The following is a 20110-nucleotide window of genomic DNA, read 5'->3' on the forward strand; positions in this document are numbered from 1 at the left end:
GTACAGTGTGGACCCGCGTCCTGCTTCCTAAACAAACCCGGGGCCGGGACCAGAGGGGTAACCTTCGGTCATTTCTGTGTGCGTCCGAGGTGTCGGGAGCGTCGACGTGCCATGTGAGCGCCGCCATGAATCGGCCATTGGCGTAACAGCAATGGCGCCGCCTGTTTGTAAGCCATCAGCAAACATGGCTGAATGTGTTTTCTCAGTCAACACCGCTCTTTAATTCACTCGTGTGCGGGGGATCCAACGCCCCGGCGCTCACGTTTTGGGCGCTGTAAGAAGCTGCGGCTATGAATCTTTCATGCGACCAGGCGGCTCTTTGTAAAGTATATCCGGTCCAGGCACCAGCCGGGACCTGATCCGTGTAACTGGATGCCCCCCCAGCATCCACAACAGGCTCAACATCTTTCTGTTTCACAATACACTCGGGCCTTTGTCATATTTGACGGCTTTTATCTGCTTTTAAATCATTAAAAGCAAAACACCGACTCACTTTTTTCACCTCGGGGTCACAGCACGCCTCTCCTCCTTAGTCAAACTTCTCAGCTACTTCCCAGCTTTGAACGTGTTCCACTTTGAAGGCACGGAACGTTCAGCGTCGTGACACGGTGTTGTCGTTATCAGGATGTCAGATCTGACCTTCCTCAGGGACTCACGGTCACGCCCCCCGCTCGGATTTCCTGCTTTTACATGAACCGAAAAGCCAGCGCGAGTGCTGATAACCTCCTGAGGACGTTTACAAGCCGTCACGTATCCGTGCACATCCACTTTTTTATGATGTGTTTTTTGTATATGATTATCATTATAAAATAAATTACTATGAATAAATCAATTCATTTTGAAATGTAAATTAATGTAATGTTTATTAATATTGATTTATTTTATAAATATAATTAACTATAATAATGTTTAATATTATATATATGTGTACGTATGTGTATATACTGTATCATGTATCATAAGAAAATGTTCTTAAAAATAATAAATACATATTAAGAAATCATATCAATACAATAAATAAAAATGATTATATAATTACTTATACATTTAAATGTTGAATATATGTAATATTACGTATTATTTATTTATTTATAACTAGCTATATCATATTTAGAAATGAATATTTATTATTTGATTAAATGACATTAGTATTAATGAGATGTACAGGGACACATTTGCAAATTTGCAGATTTTTGGTAAAAAAAGGGGAAAAAAAACTATTTTTTACTCTAAAAATAGGCAGTTCTTGTTATGATGGCGTGCATTGCAGACTGCAGTCGTACTTTGGTTTGTTATTATTTATCATTTTATCTAATTAATCTGTTCCACACACCCAAAGTTATTTGAAAAAATGCAGAAAACAATGCAACATCATTTTTACCTTTATCCAAGACTCGAAGAGAGGAGGGGACGCCATCTTTGTACGTTGTGATGAGATCTTTTGTGGCTTCAAAAGTGTTTCCCACCTTCTCTATCAAAATCGCTGCCACTCGCAACTTTCTTTGGCCCCATGGCGGGTCATTGAGGAGTCGTGCTCCATTAAAGAAAGAAAACAAAGCACAGCTGCTGAGTCAGCGACGCGTAGAGTGTGTCATGATTGTTATGCGCGATACCGGAATTTGTTCGAAAAACCAAATTATACGAAAACGGAGGTGTTGGAAAACGAAGGTTTTGACTGTAACCCCAAAAACCCCAAAGTGTACCTAATGTTTTGGCTGGGCGGGGGTACGTGACCTTAATCTGATTTAAGAGCACACAGATTTCACCTTGGCCCTTCACTGTGGCTGGACCCGCTAAGGGCACCTGATACCCTGGCATGGCCCCCCCCAAACACTCCCCTTACGGAGTATCTCACGGGTGGTTGTATCGGCCTGGCGAGGTGTCCCGCCGTGCAAACTTCATGCATTCACACTTCCTGTTTAAAGCACCCGAGCGGCACTTGGCTGTATCGAGCACGACGAGAGTTGCTGAAGTCGTGTCTAACAGGTCATCGAGGAAGAGCCGAGGGTGGGGGCGGATCAGCGCCACAGAGTCTTAAAAGTGCAGTTTATAGACGACAGGCCTCAGTGGGTTAGCGACAGCAAACATCGGCCCGCTTCAGGCATGTTAAGAATAACTGAGTAAATAGGCTAATCCGGGCCGGGACGGCGCTGATCCCAATCACTCTTCAGTCACTCGATGATGCAACACTTCCTGTCCTGGTATTCAACTACATTTTCTTGATCGGTATATTTATAGGAATATCTGTTTTGTGCCATACAGTGCTGTAGACCCTTGACGCTTAAAACATATGAATGAATAAATCACGTCGCCCTGTGCTTGAATACGGCCCATTATTAGCCACGCACCAAAACATGCATAGTTAAGCAAATCTGACATATATTCTTCCTAAATGAAGCATTTTCAAGCGTAATTAAAGCTGCAAGCAGCGTTGAACGGGCCCTTGCACACCCATGGAACTCAGGGTTCACGCAAGTCAGAGGGCGTGCATATTTCCTGTTGCCACAGGGTGGCGCTGAGACAAATCCAGGTAGTGACCTACAGTATGTGTGGCTGTCTGCATCACGTGTACCAACTGTGATGAAGATCTGACCTTGTGCAACTGAGTAATCCATATTTGCAGTTTAGTGGCGAATTGTCCGATTGCTCATCAAAGCTTGTTGCCGTGCCCCGCCCACATCTTACAGAGCAGCCAAAAATCCTTTGCAATAACAACGCCCGTCAGTCTAGTGTCTGTGATATTCGTTTGCGCTCATTTCATCAAAGTGCTGGGACTAGTTTGTTGAAATACGACCCCTTGTTTTCACCCTAAAATCACCGCCGGACATGAAAATGGCCAACTTCCTGTTTATTTTGGAGCATGAGTTCTTGCGACTTTTTTGCGTGTCCTGTCATGATTGACGTCTCCACCAAATGTCGTGAGGACCTGTGAAACTGTTGGCAGGGGCTAATTATTTCAAAATTTAAAGGCGGGGCTAGTGAGTGACTTTTGGGGGCTCATGTTCGGGACCCCGGAAATATACATTTTTTTGCCACACCTGATGCGCTTGCAAATTTTGGTGAGTGTTCTTGCGTGTTAAGGCCCTCAAAAATGTGATTAAATTGTGGGAATCCTGTATAGGATTCAATGTTAATAAATGGAATATTTTCCATGGTTAGAGCATAGAAAACCTGTTTCTGTCTTCCTAAACGTTTTGAACTTTATTAAAGCCCTCTAGACATGAGATAACACCCCTATAGTCACCTGTACACTCCTATCATTCATTGTTTACAACACATTGCTCAACTCTTATGCTGCGGGGACTCGAGACAGCCGCTACCTGGGAAGCTAGCAAGCTAACTTACCACTTCCACACAAACTTACCACTTCCACACAGGATGGGAGGAGAACTTTTTTTCCACTCTATCGTGTCGGACATGCCATTTATTGCCATTTAATGCCATTTCATTTATGTCTTCGTGCAGTGTTAAGGTAATGTCATGTAAGCTAATGTCTCAATGTTTTGTGTCATTACTGCCGCCTAGTGACCAGAATACTACGTATCACTTGTATTTCAATTCACCAAACAGTCATCATTTATTCATTCATTCATTTCTGAAAAAACGCGATATAGCGAGGGAGCGATAATGGAACGGTCACATTTTTTTCTGATGAAAATAGGCAGGGTTTTTTTCCAGCTTTTTCATTCCCAATAAGTCGGTAATATTGTCTAAAGACGCGATCACGCAGGTAAAATGTACCGCATGCATTCATGTTTGTGTCCTTATGTAACCAGCCCTGTTTCGCACCTGCCCGCACCGGGGCTCGAACACAAGACCTTCGTAATGGGAAGCGAGGGCGCTGACCACACGACTAAAAGCCTGGACTGTCGGCCATGTGTTCAGCGCAGAGGGACAGGGACAGAGGGACAAAGGGACTGAGGTTTACCAGCCTCACAGGCTGGCTTCCGTTACACTTATGCTTTGCCACCATCAAGCGTTGCGATTTCCCACTTTGTTTGCCGGTCGTGGAACGCACCATGGTTTCGCTCGGCTACGGAGGCACAACTTCGACAGTCAATCTGACCCCAAAACATGAAGACCGCTTCACATCTGAGATTAAATGACTGGAATAAAAAAGTGTGGATAATGTAGACGCGGCTTCTCTCGCCTGCTAGCCTGACGACCAGGCTAAAGGCTACACCGTGACTTCCATTCCATGCGTTCATAGGCCATCGTGCATACTTTGGGGGTGAGTCGCTATACTTTTTCTACTTTCAATGTGTGTGAGGCTCACGGTATTTAGGGATTACACCTGGATTGTGTTGGGAGTGAAGAACACCATTTGAAGTGCAAAGAGGCGGTTTCCGGAGCTGATACCACGGCGTTTGCAGGTCCACGTGAGCGTGCTTGTTTTGACAACGTCGTGGCCCGTACGCGAAACATTACGAAAGCTTTACTAGGTCGCGGTCGGCGTGTAAACTAAGCGTGTCCCTGGCCACGTCAGGTTTAGCTTGGAAGCAGCACACTGGCACCTCAGTTGGGAACACCTCAATGCCCGCACTGTGCGCCTTGAAACACAGCGTGTGTCAGTCAGGACCCGCTGGCCCGCTCCGCGCTTTGCCTTTCACCTCAATACCCAGACTTTGGGACAAGTGCTCATCATTTTTGCATCGCTGTGGACGGAAAAGTTTGGTGTTTCTTATCAACTCGTGTGCGCTAACAAATAAACCCTTAAGAAGTAAATATTCAAGAGAGACAGAGGACCGCAGACATTAAAATGAAGAGGAAGGGGGCCATTTTGGTACATTTTGTGCATAAAAAATGCTAAAAGTTGGTCAGTGCATGCGAAGCTAGGGGTGTCCATTCTGAAAAATGAAAGGAAGCAAAGGCCGGAAACGTTGGTTATGTTAAGAAGTTATGTGAGAAAGTGTTTGCCCCTTCCTCATTTCTTGTTTTTTGCGTGTTTGTCACACTTGAATGTTGCAGATCATCAAACTAATTTCCATGTTAGTCAATGACAACACAACTCAACACAAAATGCACTTTTTAAATGAAACTTTTTATTAGGTTTTTGTTTTTGCTGTTTTAGTTTTCCAACGTACTTCTTGTAGATTTTCTTCTCGTAATTATGACTTTATTCGCAAAATATTTTGACTTTATTCTCATAACATTGTGACTTTTTCCGCAACCTAATTTTTCAAAAATTACAACTTTATTGTTTCTCATAATATTATGACTTAAAAAAAAAAAAAATAATGTCTGTCCCTAACATTTCAACTTGAACAATAATTTGTTATTCTCGTAAAAGTCAGACTTTTTCTTATTAGATTACTTTTGGCTAATTATTTTTTCTCTTGATATTTGGATTATTCTTGTAAACTTTACTGCTGATTTTTCCATTTTTTGCTGCTGTTATGGGTTTTTTTTTTTTTCATTTTCTTGTTAAATTATTTTTGGAGAATGACCACCAGGCCGCACTTTGGACACCCCCTCTGCATGTATCATCATAGCTTTCTGTCGTAGGTGACAAAGGAAATTCATATCTCATCACATGTCTCCAACAAAATGATTTGATTGTGACGAATATGGCCCGTGAACCCCAATTTGGACACCCCTGGTCAAGGGACGGTGAAAGGTGGAAGGAGAGAACACAAATAATATAAAATAGTACTCATCATGTACTGCACTGTACTGTGTACTGTATAATGTACAAGTATGTGTATTGAATATGTCGCGTATAGTTGAAGCGCAATAACAAGTCTGTGTCTTAGCGCCGGTGGCTGCTTCTGCTGTTTTCCCCTTGCCCCACTTGCGGCCGTGTGTTTGGTCAAAACTCCCGCAGGCCCGTCTGTCCACACTTGGCCGGGCCGGGCCGCGCGTGCTCCTCATTCCCGCATGAGGCCCGCTACAAGCGTCGGCTGCTGTGTTCGTGTCCTGGTTGTCATAATAGGGCCGCTGACAAGGACGTCTTAATGCCACTTTAATGCCTCCACCGTCAACACCGCTTACGTAACGGCGCTCGTACGGCATCGACCCCTGCCCCGCCGCCCCCCACCCATCCTTTGACCTCCCACTAGCATGCAGCTGCAAGACATGATTGAAAACCAGAAACACATATATCAACGTGAACATGCTCGCTCGTGTTGTGTGTTTGTGGTTGCTTGTTCGTTACGCAACAAACGCTTGTGCACACGGGTGGGGGAGGGATGGGGGGGCGTGATGTGGGGTCAAATGTGTCATGGAAAAGTTAGACAGAAGAGGCTGCACGTGCACAAGAGCGACGGCTAAGAAGGACTTCCTGAGTTTACACTCAAACTGCATTATCTGCCATTTTAAGATGACGGCGCCGTTAGCAGGCATCAGACCGCCCCCGCTGCAACAAAAACGGCGTCCCACCTCTGCTCTCGCTGAGACCAAATATGCCCTCTAGAGGGGGTGAGCGAGCAGTATACGCACTGATGAATTAAAATACGAAAACATCGTAATTTCCTCAAAAGTTGCACATGAGTGCTGAGAAATGCTTGGCGAAAATGCCAAAGAATGCAGTCGAGTAACATAATGTTGACTTTCTTATAACCTAGTAAGCCCAGATATCCAGCAAGTATGCCCCCTAGTGGCTGTGAGCAACATAAAATAAAACTAAAATAAGTCAAGCTCATAATTTCCTCAGAAACTGCGCATGAATGCCAAGAAATGCTATAGCGAAAATGCCAAAAAATGCAGTCGATTAACATAACGTTGACTTTTTAATATTCTAGTGAAGTACGCCCTCTAGTGGCTGTGAGCCGCATATGGATGACATCAGTTGTGAGTAACACTTGATAAGCACAACTAAAATAAGTAAAACTCATAATTTCTTCAGAAGTTGCGCATGAGTGCCAAGAAATGTTATTGCGAAAATGCCAAAGAATGCCGTCGATTAACATGACGTTGACTTTTTGATATCCTAGTAAACCCAGATAACATGCTAACATGCCCCCCAGCGGCTGTGAGCAGCATGTGGATGAGTGATGATCTTCAGTGATGAGGAGCGCTTGGAAGAAAAAGAAATAAAAATCATAACTTCATCAGAAATTGCGCATGAATGCTGAGAGATGCTGCTGCTAAGCAGAAATTCCACACAAGGCAATGGAGAGGGCTATGACGCTAGCTATGACGCTAGCTATGATGCTAGCTATGACACTAGCTATGATGCTAGCTATGACGCTAGCTATGACGCTAGCTATGACGCTAGCTGCGTGACAGTGGATCACAGGTTGCGGATTGCGGGTGAAAAAATGATTAAAAAGTTGTTGTTTTTTTCCCAAAATAGGCCGGTAATAATTTACAGATAGGTGATGATGGAGGTCAAATGTGCAGCATACATTCTTATATTTTTATGTCTTATGAGATCCATATGATGAGTGAGATGTTGCACCCTTGAACGCATCTTACTGATGAATAAGAACTGACACTGATGAATAAAAATAAGGAAAAGGCGTCATTTCCTCAGAAATTGTGCGAAATTGCACTGCATAGGGATGACGTGAGTGGAGAATAATAATTGAAAGAAGAATTGGTAAAAATGGCAGATTGCGTGGCCCCCTAGTGGCTGTCCCGCATCCTCTCTTTTGGCCTCCCCGCAGAAAAATTCCAATATTCCAGAAGTGTAAAAATGAGCTGCACAAACGATGCACGATGGCATCAATAACAACTTCACTTCCATTTCTTTTCCACCAAAGACTCGTTTCAAATGTCGCATTTTTGTGGCTCCCAGCGGAGAAGAGAAGAAGTTCACTCAGTGGAAAGTTCCTTTTTTTTTTTCGTGCATTCGAGTGTTTCCACTCATGCGGGAAGCCGAGCTCGAGTAAAACGTCTCGCGGTTTTGCGTGTTGCCAGGTTTCCCGAGACGCGGCGTCCAGGTTCTGTGCGCTGGGGTGCGTAAATATCACACACGCTGCCTGTGTCTCAGCGGACCGAGGCGGCCGTGAAGCAACGTCTTTAAGGCCCACGGAGGACTAATTCGATTAAGGCTGAAGCGGAATGGACACGGGCCGCCTTCATGGGCCCAACACGCCTCATGCATTGCTCAACACCTGCTACAATCTTCCGCCTGTGTCCACACTCTCCACGTTGACCTTTTTCTCTCTCTGGGGTGGCGTCTGAGGCTCGGACAGGTAGAGCGGGGTCCGACTTGATTGTAAGCGCAAACACATGCGGAGATGTTTTTTTTTTTCTCTGGCCTGAATGGCGGATTCATGGCGGCAAAGTCTCCTGAGAGGTTTCCACTAAGCGCGCTCGCCCCTAAATCGAGCCATTCATGCTGGAGGAAGCATAAATAATGTCTTTGTCCGTCATTCCGTCATTGCAGTGTTGGGTTCCGCGTGCATGGAGGGGGCTCGAACCTGTAATGTCACCACCTCCCCTTTTTGGAAAATATATGTGATTACGCAAGTGGTGGTGGGGGGGGATGAGACTATGGTTTCCACTCCTGCAGCTAATTAGCTTAAGTAAGAGCCATTTATCAAACTGCTTATGTAATCATACAGCGTTGCTAAACATGTTCACGCACGTGGGCTAGCTGTCATGGCCCATCCTTGCGTTGCTTCATCGCTTCGTCCACTTCTATAACAATAAGTGATCGTTATAAATAGGGATGGCCCAATAATAGCTTTTCATGGTTGATGGCGATACTGCAACCTTGGATATCGGACGTTACTGATAGCAAGGTGCGTTACTCCTTTCCCGTCATAGTAATAGATTTGTACGCAAACCAAACCAAACACCGTGTCCAAACTGGGCAACATGGAAGGAAGACATTCAATTGGCCACAACGCGACTCAAGTTACGCAACACTGCTGTTTTTTTTCACGCTTTAAGCGCACATCGCTTTTTATTGCACTTTTGATAGGTCGCCTGACCCGCATCCCTTGAAAGTCACTGTCCAAGTTATAATTTCTGACAGGTAACCCTAGTTGTAGTCATAGCCCTACCCCGAGCCCTAACTCTGGCCCTAACCATGGCCCTAGTCCTAGCCCTAGCCTCAACCCTAGCCCAAGCCCTAATCCTAGCCCTAGCCTGAACCATAGCCCTACCTCGAGCTATAATCATAGCCCTAATCCTAACCCTAGCCTGAGCCCAAAACCTAAACCGAGCCCTACCCCTAGCCCGAACCATAGCCCTACCTCAAGCTTTAATCCTGGCCCTTAACCCTAGCCTTAAATCTAGCCTCAACCCGAGCCCAAGCCCTAAACCTAGCCCAAGCTCTACCCCTAGCCCAAGCCCTAGCCCGACCTCCTAGCCCTAGTCCTAACCCTAATCCTACCCCTAGCCCCTACCCCTAGTCCTAACCCTAATCCTACCCCTAGCCCCTACCCCTAGTCCTAACCCTAATCCTACCCCTAGCCCCTACCCCAGTCCTACCCCTAGCCCCTAGCCCTAGTCCTAACCCTAGCCCCTAGCCCTAGTCCTAACCCTAGTCCTACCCCTAGCACCTAGCCCTAGTCCTACCCCTAGCCCCTAGCCCTAGTCCTAACCCTAATCCTACCCCTAGCCCCTAGCCCTAGTCCTAACTCTAATCCTACCCTCAGCCCTAATCCTAGCCCTAGCCCCTAGCCCTAGTCCTACCCCTAGCCCTAGTCCAAGCCCTAGTCCTAACCCTAATCCTACCTTCAGCCCTAATCCTAGCCCTAGTCCCTAAAGCTAGCCTTTGCCCTACCCTAACCCTGCCTCCTGTTATCCAAGTTCTGATTGATATAGCACCTTTCAAGGGACCCAAGAACGATGAACTATAATGTGTCAGCCATGAGGTCTGATTGGAGGACGGGGCAGCCAATCGGTGATCTTCTCCTTTCCTCAGACGCGTAAGCTGACCAAGGCGGAGCGGCAGCGTTTCAGCGAGGAGGTGGAGATGCTGAAGGGCCTTCAGCATCCCAACATCGTCCGCTTCCACGACTCGTGGAAGTCCACGGTGAAAGGCCACAAGTGCATCATCCTGGTGACGGAGCTCATGACCTCCGGCACACTCAAAACGTGAGTCTGCCGAAGACGTTGGAATTGATGGACGGGGGTTCATGCGGTGCTACGTGTCCGGATTTGTTTTTGTAGCTACTTGAAGAGGTTCAAGGAGATGAAGCTGAAGCTGCTGCAGCGCTGGAGTTGTCAGATCCTCAAGGGGCTCCACTTCCTGCACACGCGCACGCCGCCCATCATCCACCGGGACCTCAAGTGCGACAACATCTTCATCACCGGGCCCACCGGCTCCGTTAAGATTGGGGATCTGGGGCTGGCCACGCTCAAAAGTGCCTCCTTTGCTAAAAGTGTTATTGGTGAGTGAACGCCAAGCCATCATTAGACCCTCCCTGAAGCTCACGTCTCCATCTTAACGCTGGTACACGTCTTCAGAAAGTCCTGATCATACGTGAACCTTGACAGGGACGCCAGAGTTTATGGCCCCAGAGATGTACGAGGAGAAGTACGACGAGGCGGTGGACGTCTACGCCTTCGGCATGTGCATCCTGGAGATGGCCACCTCTGAGTATCCGTACTCTGAGTGCCAGAACGCCGCGCAGATCTACCGCAAAGTCACCAGCGTGAGTACGGGCGCCTGCGCTTAGCCTCATGGTCCGCACGTTAGGAGGGTGTTGCAAATGAGGGCGATATCCCGAAGGGGGGTTGTCTTGTTAGGATGTTTGTCCCTCCGCCAGGCTGAACTTCAACACAAAACTAAAAGGAGGGGCCTGTCCTACAAAGCGACTCAGTAGGGACAAAACCATCACAAACACGTCGGGTAAAAACGTAAACCTCCTAGTTTAGGACGACAACAGAGATTTAAAGTCCTGGAAGGTTTTGGCGCCGTTGGCTTCAGGCTTTGGGGAAACGCAGGTGATCAGGAATGGGAATGATGTGTTTCGGAAAGCCCACAAAAAGATGCAGCGCAGAGCGACGGCGACTGCAAAGTCCCAGCAAAGCGGGACGGGACTCTGCGTCACCAACTCTCGCGTGCGTTTTCACTCAGGAGTCAACAGGCGACCCGTTAGCATCCTGGAAATGTCGGGCGCACATAATCGTTTAACGGCACACCTCGTAAACGCATTCCAGCGTGCCGCGGGGAGATGAGCGGCCGACTATGAAAGCAGGTGCTGCCTGGGGGCCCACCACTGGACACTACATTAGGTACAGCTCATCCAACCAACGCTTTCTGTTGGTTAGCAACTCACTAACTAGCTATCTTAGTTATAAGTAAAAAAAAATAAAAATAAAGAAAGGTGCTAACTGAGAGTATCTTTTGTATAATCCTAGTCTATCTTTTGGCATAGTCCTGCTAACCACATGTATTTCTTCGTATAATCCTGCAGATTTACACATTTGAGTCATGTTTTTTTGTAATCCAGCTAATTCTTTGTATTTTTTCTGCACAAGTAGTAGTTTTTGCACAACCCAGCTAAATGTATTTTTTATATAATTCTGCCAATTTACTGCATAATCCTGCCAGCTATGTGTATTGTTTTGTATAATCCTTTACTAATACAGTTTTATTTTCACAATCCAGCTAAGTACGTGTATTTTTGCTTTTGCAGAATGCTGCTGATTTACTCATTTGAGTAGTTTTTGCATAATCCTGCTAGCTATTTGTATTGTTTTGTATAATCCTGCTAATTTACTCATTTGAGTATGTTGTCGCATAGTCCTTCTGACTGTGACTCTTTTTTTTTTGCATAATCCTGTTAATTTACGCAATATTTTTTTGCATAACTACAGGTATTTATTTGTATAATTCTGCTAATTTATTCATTTGAGTAGTTTTTCATAATCCAGCTAACTACAGTATGTGTATTTTTTTGGTACAACCCTGCTAATTTACTAATTAGGGTATTTTTTCGAGTAGTTTTTGCATAATCCTTCAAACGACGTGTATTTTTTTGCATAATCCTGCTAATTTACTCATTAGAATATTTTTTTAAATTTTTAAAAAATGCTGCTAATGTACTAATTTGAGTAGTTTTTGTATAATTCTGCTAACTATGTGTACTTTTTTCTATAATCCTGCTAATTTACTGCATAATCCTGCAAATTAAGTGGTTTTTTTGCTAATTTATTGACTGGGAGTCGTTTTCGCATAATCCTGCTAATTTACTAATTACAGTAGTTTTTTTGCATAATCCTGCTAATTTACTAATTACAGTAGTTTTTTTGCATAATCCTGCTAATTTACTAATTACAGTAGTTTTCACATAATCCTGCTAATTTACTCATTAGAGTATTTTTTGCATAATCCTGCTAACTACGTGTATTTTTTGCATAATCCTGTGTATTTACTCATGAGAATATATATATTTTTAAATGCTGCTAATATACTAATTTGAGTAGTTTTGTATAATCCTGCTAATTTACTCATTAGAGAATTTTGTACATTTTTTTAATGCTAACTATTTAAGTAGTTTTTGTATAATCCTGCAAACTAAGTGTTTTTTTGGCAAATGTATTGCCTCATTTCGAGTTGTTTTTATGTAATCCTGCCAGTTTACTTTTTAAGGGACTAACAAAGTAGTTTTTGTACAATTATGCGAACTGACTCGAGACGTTTTTGCATAATATTGCAAAGGAAGAGTGGTAGCTTTTGCGTCAGGCCGCTGATGACATAAGCACAATAGGATTCATGATGAGCGGCAACCAGCGCCACGTTCAGGAGGCGTGTTTTGACTTCACCCCCTGCCTCTTGCTGAGGATCTTCTTGACCTCACCACCCCGCTCCCCCCCGCGCTCCTTATCTTCACTCAAACATCGCAGCCCTTAATCTGGCCGCCTTCTCTTGATGGGGCTGAGAAAGACACCTCCCTTCTTCCCTTCTGCTTGAGTCATTGACGAGGCTGGCGGGGGCTGGCGGGGGCAGGCGGGTGTAGATGAAAGACGCTCCCGTTAAACAACAAAACACAACACTGAGTAATTACAGAGGACGTGACCTTGTCTTCTTCGTCACTGTGTGTGTGTGCGTGTGTGTGTGTGTGTTTGTGTGTGTGTGTGCGCGCATGTGTGTGCGTGTTTGTGTGTGTGTGTGCGCGCATGTGTGTGTGTGTTTGTGTGTGTGTGTGCGCGCAGGGCATCAAACCTGACAGCTTCTACAAAGTCAAAGTCCCGGAACTGAAGGAGATCATCGAAGGCTGCATTCGCATGAACAAAGGAGAAAGGTATCCTTCATCCTCCATCACACACGCCACACCAGCCTGGATTCAGCATCTTCTCATTGCAGGTACACCATCCAGGACCTCCTGGAGCACCCCTTCTTCCAGGAGAACAACGGCGTGCACGTGGAGCTGGCCGAGGAGGACGACACGGTCAAGCCGGGCCTGAAGCTGTGGCTGCGCATGCACGACGCCAAGAAGCTCCACGGGAAGTACAAGGACAACAACGCCATCGAGTTCCTCTTTGAGCTCTACAAGGACGTCCCCGAGGAGGTGGCGCAGGAGATGGTGAGGAGGCCACGCCCCCGGAACGCCCGGCCGCGGCTTCATGAGCGCGATCGATGCGTTTATGAATCGCCGTGGAAGCATCGCGAGGCTGCCCGGACCAGCGTTACGGCAAACGCTGTGTCAAACGCGTCGCAAATGGAATACTTGAATCAGTACACTTCAATAAGTACACTGTTTACACTGTGCACTTAGTTCCTCGGACCGCCCATTTTGACAGTGCAGTGCTGTCCCAGATCCGTTACTTTCTGGAAATGACGATCGCAGTATTTTCTCCTTTTTAATGGTGAATTGCAACCACTCGACAGAGTGCTAGACAAGATGGCGACTCGTGAAGGTGGAGCTGCGTTCCGAATCACGCAGTGCCATACTTACACTTATTAGCATCACCATCTTGGCTGCGTAACGGAAGGGGAGGGGCTAACTCCAGTAGTTGCAACTCACAACTAAAAAGGAGAGAAGAAGAGGAAGCACGCAACCACAGTAGTCGATTTGGGACACCGTCAAAAGTTGCGGTCTCAGGAACTAAGTGCACAGTGTACATAGTATGCTTATTGAAGTGTAAGTATTGATATGTGTCTGGGGGTGTGTCTCAATTCACGCACTTCCTTACTTACGCTAGCATTTTGAATGCATAAGTGCACTTGCACACTTACAGTTGGCATTTTGAGTGCGTAAGTGCACTTATAGACTTAGCATTTTGAGTGCGTACACACACTTATGGTTGGCATTTTGAGTGCGTAAGTGCACTTACACACTTAACATTTTTAATGCATAAGTACACTTACACTTGAAATTTTGAGTGCAGTCACTTATCACTTATCATTTTGAGTGCGTAAGCACACTTACAGACTTACACTTACCATTTTGAGTTCATGAGGACACTTATGCACTTACAGTTGGCATTTTGAGAGCATGTTTTTCATTATAAGTGCCCTGATATACTTATAATTTTAAGTGCTTAAGTACACTTCCACATTTCCACTTGTTATTTTGAGTGTGTAAATGCACTTATGCACTCAGAGTGCCAAGAGTAAGTATGGAAGTGCATGAATTGAGACACACCCTGCGGTGCGTTCACCATTTTGGCCACTTCACTGACAGTGCACTGCAATTTGACTGACGTGCTTCTCAGCGTGAGCGCACTTATACACTCAAGACAAAGTGTGCTGGAAGAACAGAAGTGCACCAGTTGCGCACTCAGCATTTGGAGTGTTTTGAGTACAACATGTGGGTGCTGAAAGTGCACTGCGTTTTGCCGTACTTGGCAGCGTCAACGCGCTCATGCTCCGCACTCAGAAGACTAAGTGTACTGTGAGTACAGAAGTGTGGGGCACAGCACAAGAGTGATGGGCACGAGGAGAGCTTGGGCGCCGCTAAGCATGTCATCACCGAGTGTTCCAGGAAGTAGTCCAGGTCTTTAACGACGCGACGTCCGCCTCGCTTTGTTTCCCACCCTCAGAGGTCACTTTTAAAGAAAGCCCCGCCTCCTTACGTTACCCTTTCATCAAGATGAAATGTGGGAGCTCCTCTGCCGTAATCCGACTCGGCTGTTGAGAGGCCGCCACGGACCCGATGTCCCTCTCCGCTCGCCAGCTGCCAAAACGCCGCTCAGCGTGTCATGTCATGGCCCGCGAGGGATGGGAATGTTGGAGCCTATCCCAGCTGCGATCAGCTGTCAATCACAAGACTGAGACGTTCAGCCTTTAGGGAAGCTAGCATAGCGTACGTTTCTCGACCTGATAGAAACAACAGAGGTACAATAAATCGTAAAGTGCATGTTGTGGACACATTGCACTGTCGATGTTGTGCCCTGACCGTGTGTGTGTGTGTGTGTGTGTGTGTGTGTGTGTGTGTGCGTGTGTGTGTGTGTGTGTTGTGACGCAGGTGGTTCTCGGCTTCGTGTGCGAGGCCGACTTCAAGCTGGTGGCCAAGGCCATACGGGATCGGGTGACGGCCATCAAGCGTCAGAGGGAGAAGCTGAGGCGGCAGGCGGAGGAGCAGAGGAGGAAGCGGGAGGCCATCGAGGAGGAGCCGGAGCCTCCGCCCTCCTCCCCGGCGCCGGCCACCCCGCCCCCGCAGCCGCCCGGCCACACCCCGTCGCCCCTCCTGTCTCCCGTCACCAGCTCGGCCGACTCGGGCGTGGGATCCAGCTACCCCGCCGAGCCGGAGGAGCCCGAGGCGGACCAGCACTTTCACCTCCGCCACAACAGCCTCTCCTCGGCCAATTGTGCGTCTGAGCCACACTTCACCGTCTTGTTTTGCCCTCGCTAATGTCACATGGTGACGGCGGCGGCCTTTAACAATTTTAAACTTGTGACTGGCACATGAGGCCACATGGGAGGCGTGCAGGAAAATGTAAAACTATGGCTAATACAATGATTCACTTCCTGTGTGCGTGTGCAGCCTCAAAGCACGCTAATGTTCTACCAGCACCGCATCTGTGTCATCTCCGGGGTCATGGAGTGTGTTTGCCCCTGCGGGGTCACATGCTAACAGCGTTTGTCCCTCTGTTGAGACAGCTGACTGCGAGACGGACGGCGATCTGAGCTCCTCCGGCCTTCAGGACACCCAGGAAGCCACACCCCCCACCTCGTACGGCCTCCCCATCCCGGCCCTCCGCTTCCCCTCGGTGGGTACCCACTACGCACTCATCTCTTGGGCGTGTGTCAGCCTTGATGCTGGAACTGAGGCTTTAAACTGTTGGTGTGCTCACTTTTTTGGGAAAAATGCAAGGATGCAACTTTGCCACGTTGATACTTTGTAAAGCAACACATGCAGCTATGCTAACACGTTACATCAACTTCATCTCAGCTTTGTCATGTGGGGAAAAAACAGATCATTCATGTCCACTTTTTTGCTCTTTTTTCCAAATTTTTATTTTTTTAAAATTTTCTAAATATTTGAACATTCTTCTAAAATAATTTTCCTAACTTTTTCTAGTATTTTGACTTTATTCCCATAATATTATAACATCTTGCCCAACATAATTGTCTAAAAATGACAACTTTACTTTTTATTTTTTATTATTTCATGACTTTTAAAAATAACATTTTTTTCTTTTAATTTTTCAAATTAAAATGACATTATTTTTTTCTCATAATGTTTATTACAAAGTTATTTTCGTAAAATTGCGACATTTTTTCTTGTTGTTACACAACTTTTTTCTCTGACTATTTTGACCTCATTCTCGTAAAATCGCAGCTGTTCTTTTTCTTTTCTGTTGTTGTTTTTTTTCAATGTTCCCGTAATGTTATGACTTTACTTCCATAATATTTCCACCTTATTCCCATGATAACGTCTTCCTCAGGCTAATTTTAACAAATTTATTTATTATTATTTATTTTGTTTGCTTTGTTTCTCATAATATTCACGACCCCTGTTCCAAACACTGCGTTTTGTCTGTTTCTGTAGCTTTTATGCTAATGAGCTGCTCGTGTCCACGCCTCTCTCCAAGGATTAGCGTAATTATGCACATTAAGGAGCGGGACAAACGTTAGCGACGCTAGCATAGCCATGTGGGCTACAGTGCTGACATCGCAGTCACATCTGAACAGCGACATCATGCTAGCTTAGCCGATTTGCTGAAGAAAAAAACAAAACGATCAGACTTACAGCTCCCACATGTGTAGCTTTTTGGGCTTGATTTTAAGCTGTGTAGCGAAGCCTGCTTATAAACTCTGAGGCGTTTCTCTGTGTCTCGGTAGAGCATCGCCGTATCCAGCACCGCAGAACACGCCAACCCAGGATCTCCAAGTGGCTTCAGCTCCCCCGTGGACAGGTACGCCTCCTCATCTTCACTAGCTCCGCCCCCTCCACCTCCTCATCCACACCCGTGGCTCGGTGACAACAAGCCGTGGCGGCCGACCGCCCCCTCGGTGTGTTTTTATTGCTGATGGGCAGCACGGACCCTCGCGGGGTTCTGAGAGGCGAGCCGTTGGAGGCATGTCGAGGGGGCTTTGTTCTCCGCGTGAGTGAACATGTGGTTTCTATGTGCTGTGGATCTACATGAACCTTGCATTCTTTATTGCTTCTGCTCTCAAAAAAGTCAGGCCGGGACCACCAGCAAATGCCGGAAAACCGCCAGTAATTGATAAAAATCTCCATAAAAACATTACTAGTTGACATTGATGTTCTCCTCCAATTTTGGATCAATATTTGCAATAAAAGTAACGGTAGACTCGGTTTCAATGCGCCAAAAGCCTCCCCTTCTCTCTTTAATGGCGACACGGTCCAGTTTTAAGGCCTAAATATGCCTCACACACCGATAAACACATTTAAAGTATAACATGTATCCAGAAGCAGATGGAACACGAGTCACGGCGCAGCCAGTCACAGAACACACCTATGGTGCGTTCGCGGACCGCCGAAGAAAGTGCACAATCGCAACGCTTGAGGAAAAACCTTGCTCAGTGAAGCATATTGTACATGTTTTTAAATGATACATATTGGAAATGATTTCCCGCTTGTGGTGAATGAAACGTGTTTTATGTGGGAAAAAAAATGTATATATTTTGGAGATTTTGAACAAAAATATAGAAATACTGTGTATTATATATATTAATTACAAATAAAATCTTTTAAAAATGATTTTATTTGTTTATTTGCACTTATGGTGAATGAGATGTGTTTTCTGTGGAAAATGCCTTATATATATATATATATATATATATATATATTTTTTTTTTTTCTATTTTTTGGGCCAAAAATGTGTTTTTTTGTTGTGGAAAAAACTGGAGAAAAAAAATTCTTTTGTAGAAAAAACTTAAAATACAAAAATATATTGTGTATATTAAATAAAAATTAACATACTTTTCAAATATTTTTTTCACCGAAAATTGGCACTGATGGTAAAGATGTGTTGTTGTTTTTTTAATTAAAAAAAATATGTTAAGATTTTTTGGCCAAAAATTGGCACTTATGGTGAATGAGATGTGTTTTCTGTGGAAAATGCCTATTTTGGAAACAAAACCAAAATAATAAAAATTATTTTCAAATTATTTTTTGACAGGAAAATTTTATATTTTTGCAGAAAAAAAATGCCTATTTTGGGAGGGGAAAAAATATAAATATGTATATATTTTTGAGATTTTAAGGAAAGTAAATATACATAGAGAAATACTGTATATTATTTGTATTAAGTAAAAATTAAAAATATTTAAAATATAAAAAAATATATTGTGTATACTAAATGAAAATTAACATATTTTTCAATTATTTTTTTGGCACTGATGGTGAATGACATGTGGGTTTTTTGTGTAAAAAAATGTTTGGAGAAAAACAAAGAAAAATCTAAAAATATATCACATATGCAGTATAATTAAATAAAAATAAAAAACATTAAAATTATTTTTTTTTACCAAAGATTATTTGCGTTTATGGTGAATGAGCTGTGTTTTCTGAAAAAAAAAACAAAAAACTAGCCTACTTTTGGAGTAAAAAAAAATACAAATAAAAATATTAAAAAAATAATGTCTGGACCAAAAATGTGCAAATTTTCAGGGCTGTGAATACTGAACTGCGAATGTGCGAGGATCCACGGTGTCGTATTTCTTGTAACGATGAGTCCTATGTTGCACATTAGCGTTGTACCTCCGTTTCTGACTCGCATCCCCGTTGAAGACACTCGCTGATGAGCTCAGAGATCACAAAGCACGACCGCTCACTGCGTTCGTATTTTATTATTGTCTCTTCTCCGCGTTTACAGAGGAAAATTGAGCTTTGCTAAGAGCCTAAGCCCCTATCTGTCTTTAAATAGAAATAGATGGAATAGTGGCGGCTGTTGCCAAGCCCCGTAAATGTTTTGCCGCCGCGGGATAGAGGGGCAGCCCGCCCTCGACCGCCCGCCCTCCCGACGAGATGCAATTAGCGCAGGCGAGGCTTTTTTTAAAGGTAAACTGAATGTTCTCTGCTTCTCAAAAGGCTAAAACGTGTTCATTGTGTAAATAAAGCCCACCGCGCACCAGTACGCCGTGTTAATTTACACCCGACACGTCAGTCCTGTTACAATTCAGTCGGGCAAAATGGCAAATATGCAGTAAAAATGTTCCAGGATGTGTACGCACACCATTTGATTGGCTACTTGTTGCTAGGCAGACTTCATAGAGCTCTCAGACAGACCTCTCGAAAGTAAGGACTAAGTTAGGATGAGCAGCTAGGGGGCGCTAGCTGAAAGTCACCGCTGCTTGTCTTCCGCTGCAGCTACGCCTCCGACGTGACTTCAGGCCTGAGTGACGGCTACGAGGGCGTGTCGGAGAAGAGCGAGAGACCGGCCGCCAAGCGAACCGCCGCCAAGCTCTTCAGGCGGCGGGTGCGCTCCCGGCTGCGCATCACGGGGGTACGACGAGGCCCGCCCCGAACGCTTTTAACACGTTAGTGGCTTGTTTTAACGACATGCACCTACCCCACCACCCCCACCCCAGCTGTCCGATAAGGTGGACCGCGTGGTGGAGTGTCAGCTGCAGACGCACAATGACAAGATGGTGACCTTCAAATTCGACCTGGATGGAGACAACCCAGAGGACATCGCCGCCGTCATGGTGAGACGAAACATGGACGCAAGTCCGACTGAATGATAAGATGGAATGGGAGTCACGGCGCAGCCTTTAGCCTGGCTGCAGCCAAACACAGAAGCACCATAATGGGGCGTTCAAGGACCACCGAACACAGTGCAAAATCTCAAC

At 45.2% G+C, this 20110-nt stretch overlaps 1 protein-coding gene across 2 annotated transcripts in view; it reads left to right on the plus strand.

The window, feature by feature from the left end:
• The window catches only part of wnk4a (WNK lysine deficient protein kinase 4a), a 50377-nt gene that overhangs the window by 12840 nt on the left and 17427 nt on the right, over positions 1 to 20110 (plus strand). For both annotated transcript variants that reach the window (XM_054800278.1, XM_054800279.1), the window contains exons 3-12: positions 9821 to 9993; positions 10069 to 10289; positions 10396 to 10553; positions 13060 to 13148; positions 13211 to 13430; positions 15315 to 15657; positions 15950 to 16059; positions 17135 to 17208; positions 19629 to 19764; positions 19850 to 19966. In XM_054800278.1, coding sequence (XP_054656253.1) covers positions 9821 to 9993; positions 10069 to 10289; positions 10396 to 10553; positions 13060 to 13148; positions 13211 to 13430; positions 15315 to 15657; positions 15950 to 16059; positions 17135 to 17208; positions 19629 to 19764; positions 19850 to 19966 — 1641 coding nt within the window. The remainder of the gene's footprint in view (positions 1 to 9820; positions 9994 to 10068; positions 10290 to 10395; positions 10554 to 13059; positions 13149 to 13210; positions 13431 to 15314; positions 15658 to 15949; positions 16060 to 17134; positions 17209 to 19628; positions 19765 to 19849; positions 19967 to 20110) is intronic.

The sequence above is a fragment of the Dunckerocampus dactyliophorus genome, chromosome 15 (genome assembly GCF_027744805.1).
Source record: "Dunckerocampus dactyliophorus isolate RoL2022-P2 chromosome 15, RoL_Ddac_1.1, whole genome shotgun sequence".
NCBI classification, from domain to species: Eukaryota; Metazoa; Chordata; class Actinopteri; order Syngnathiformes; family Syngnathidae; genus Dunckerocampus; species Dunckerocampus dactyliophorus.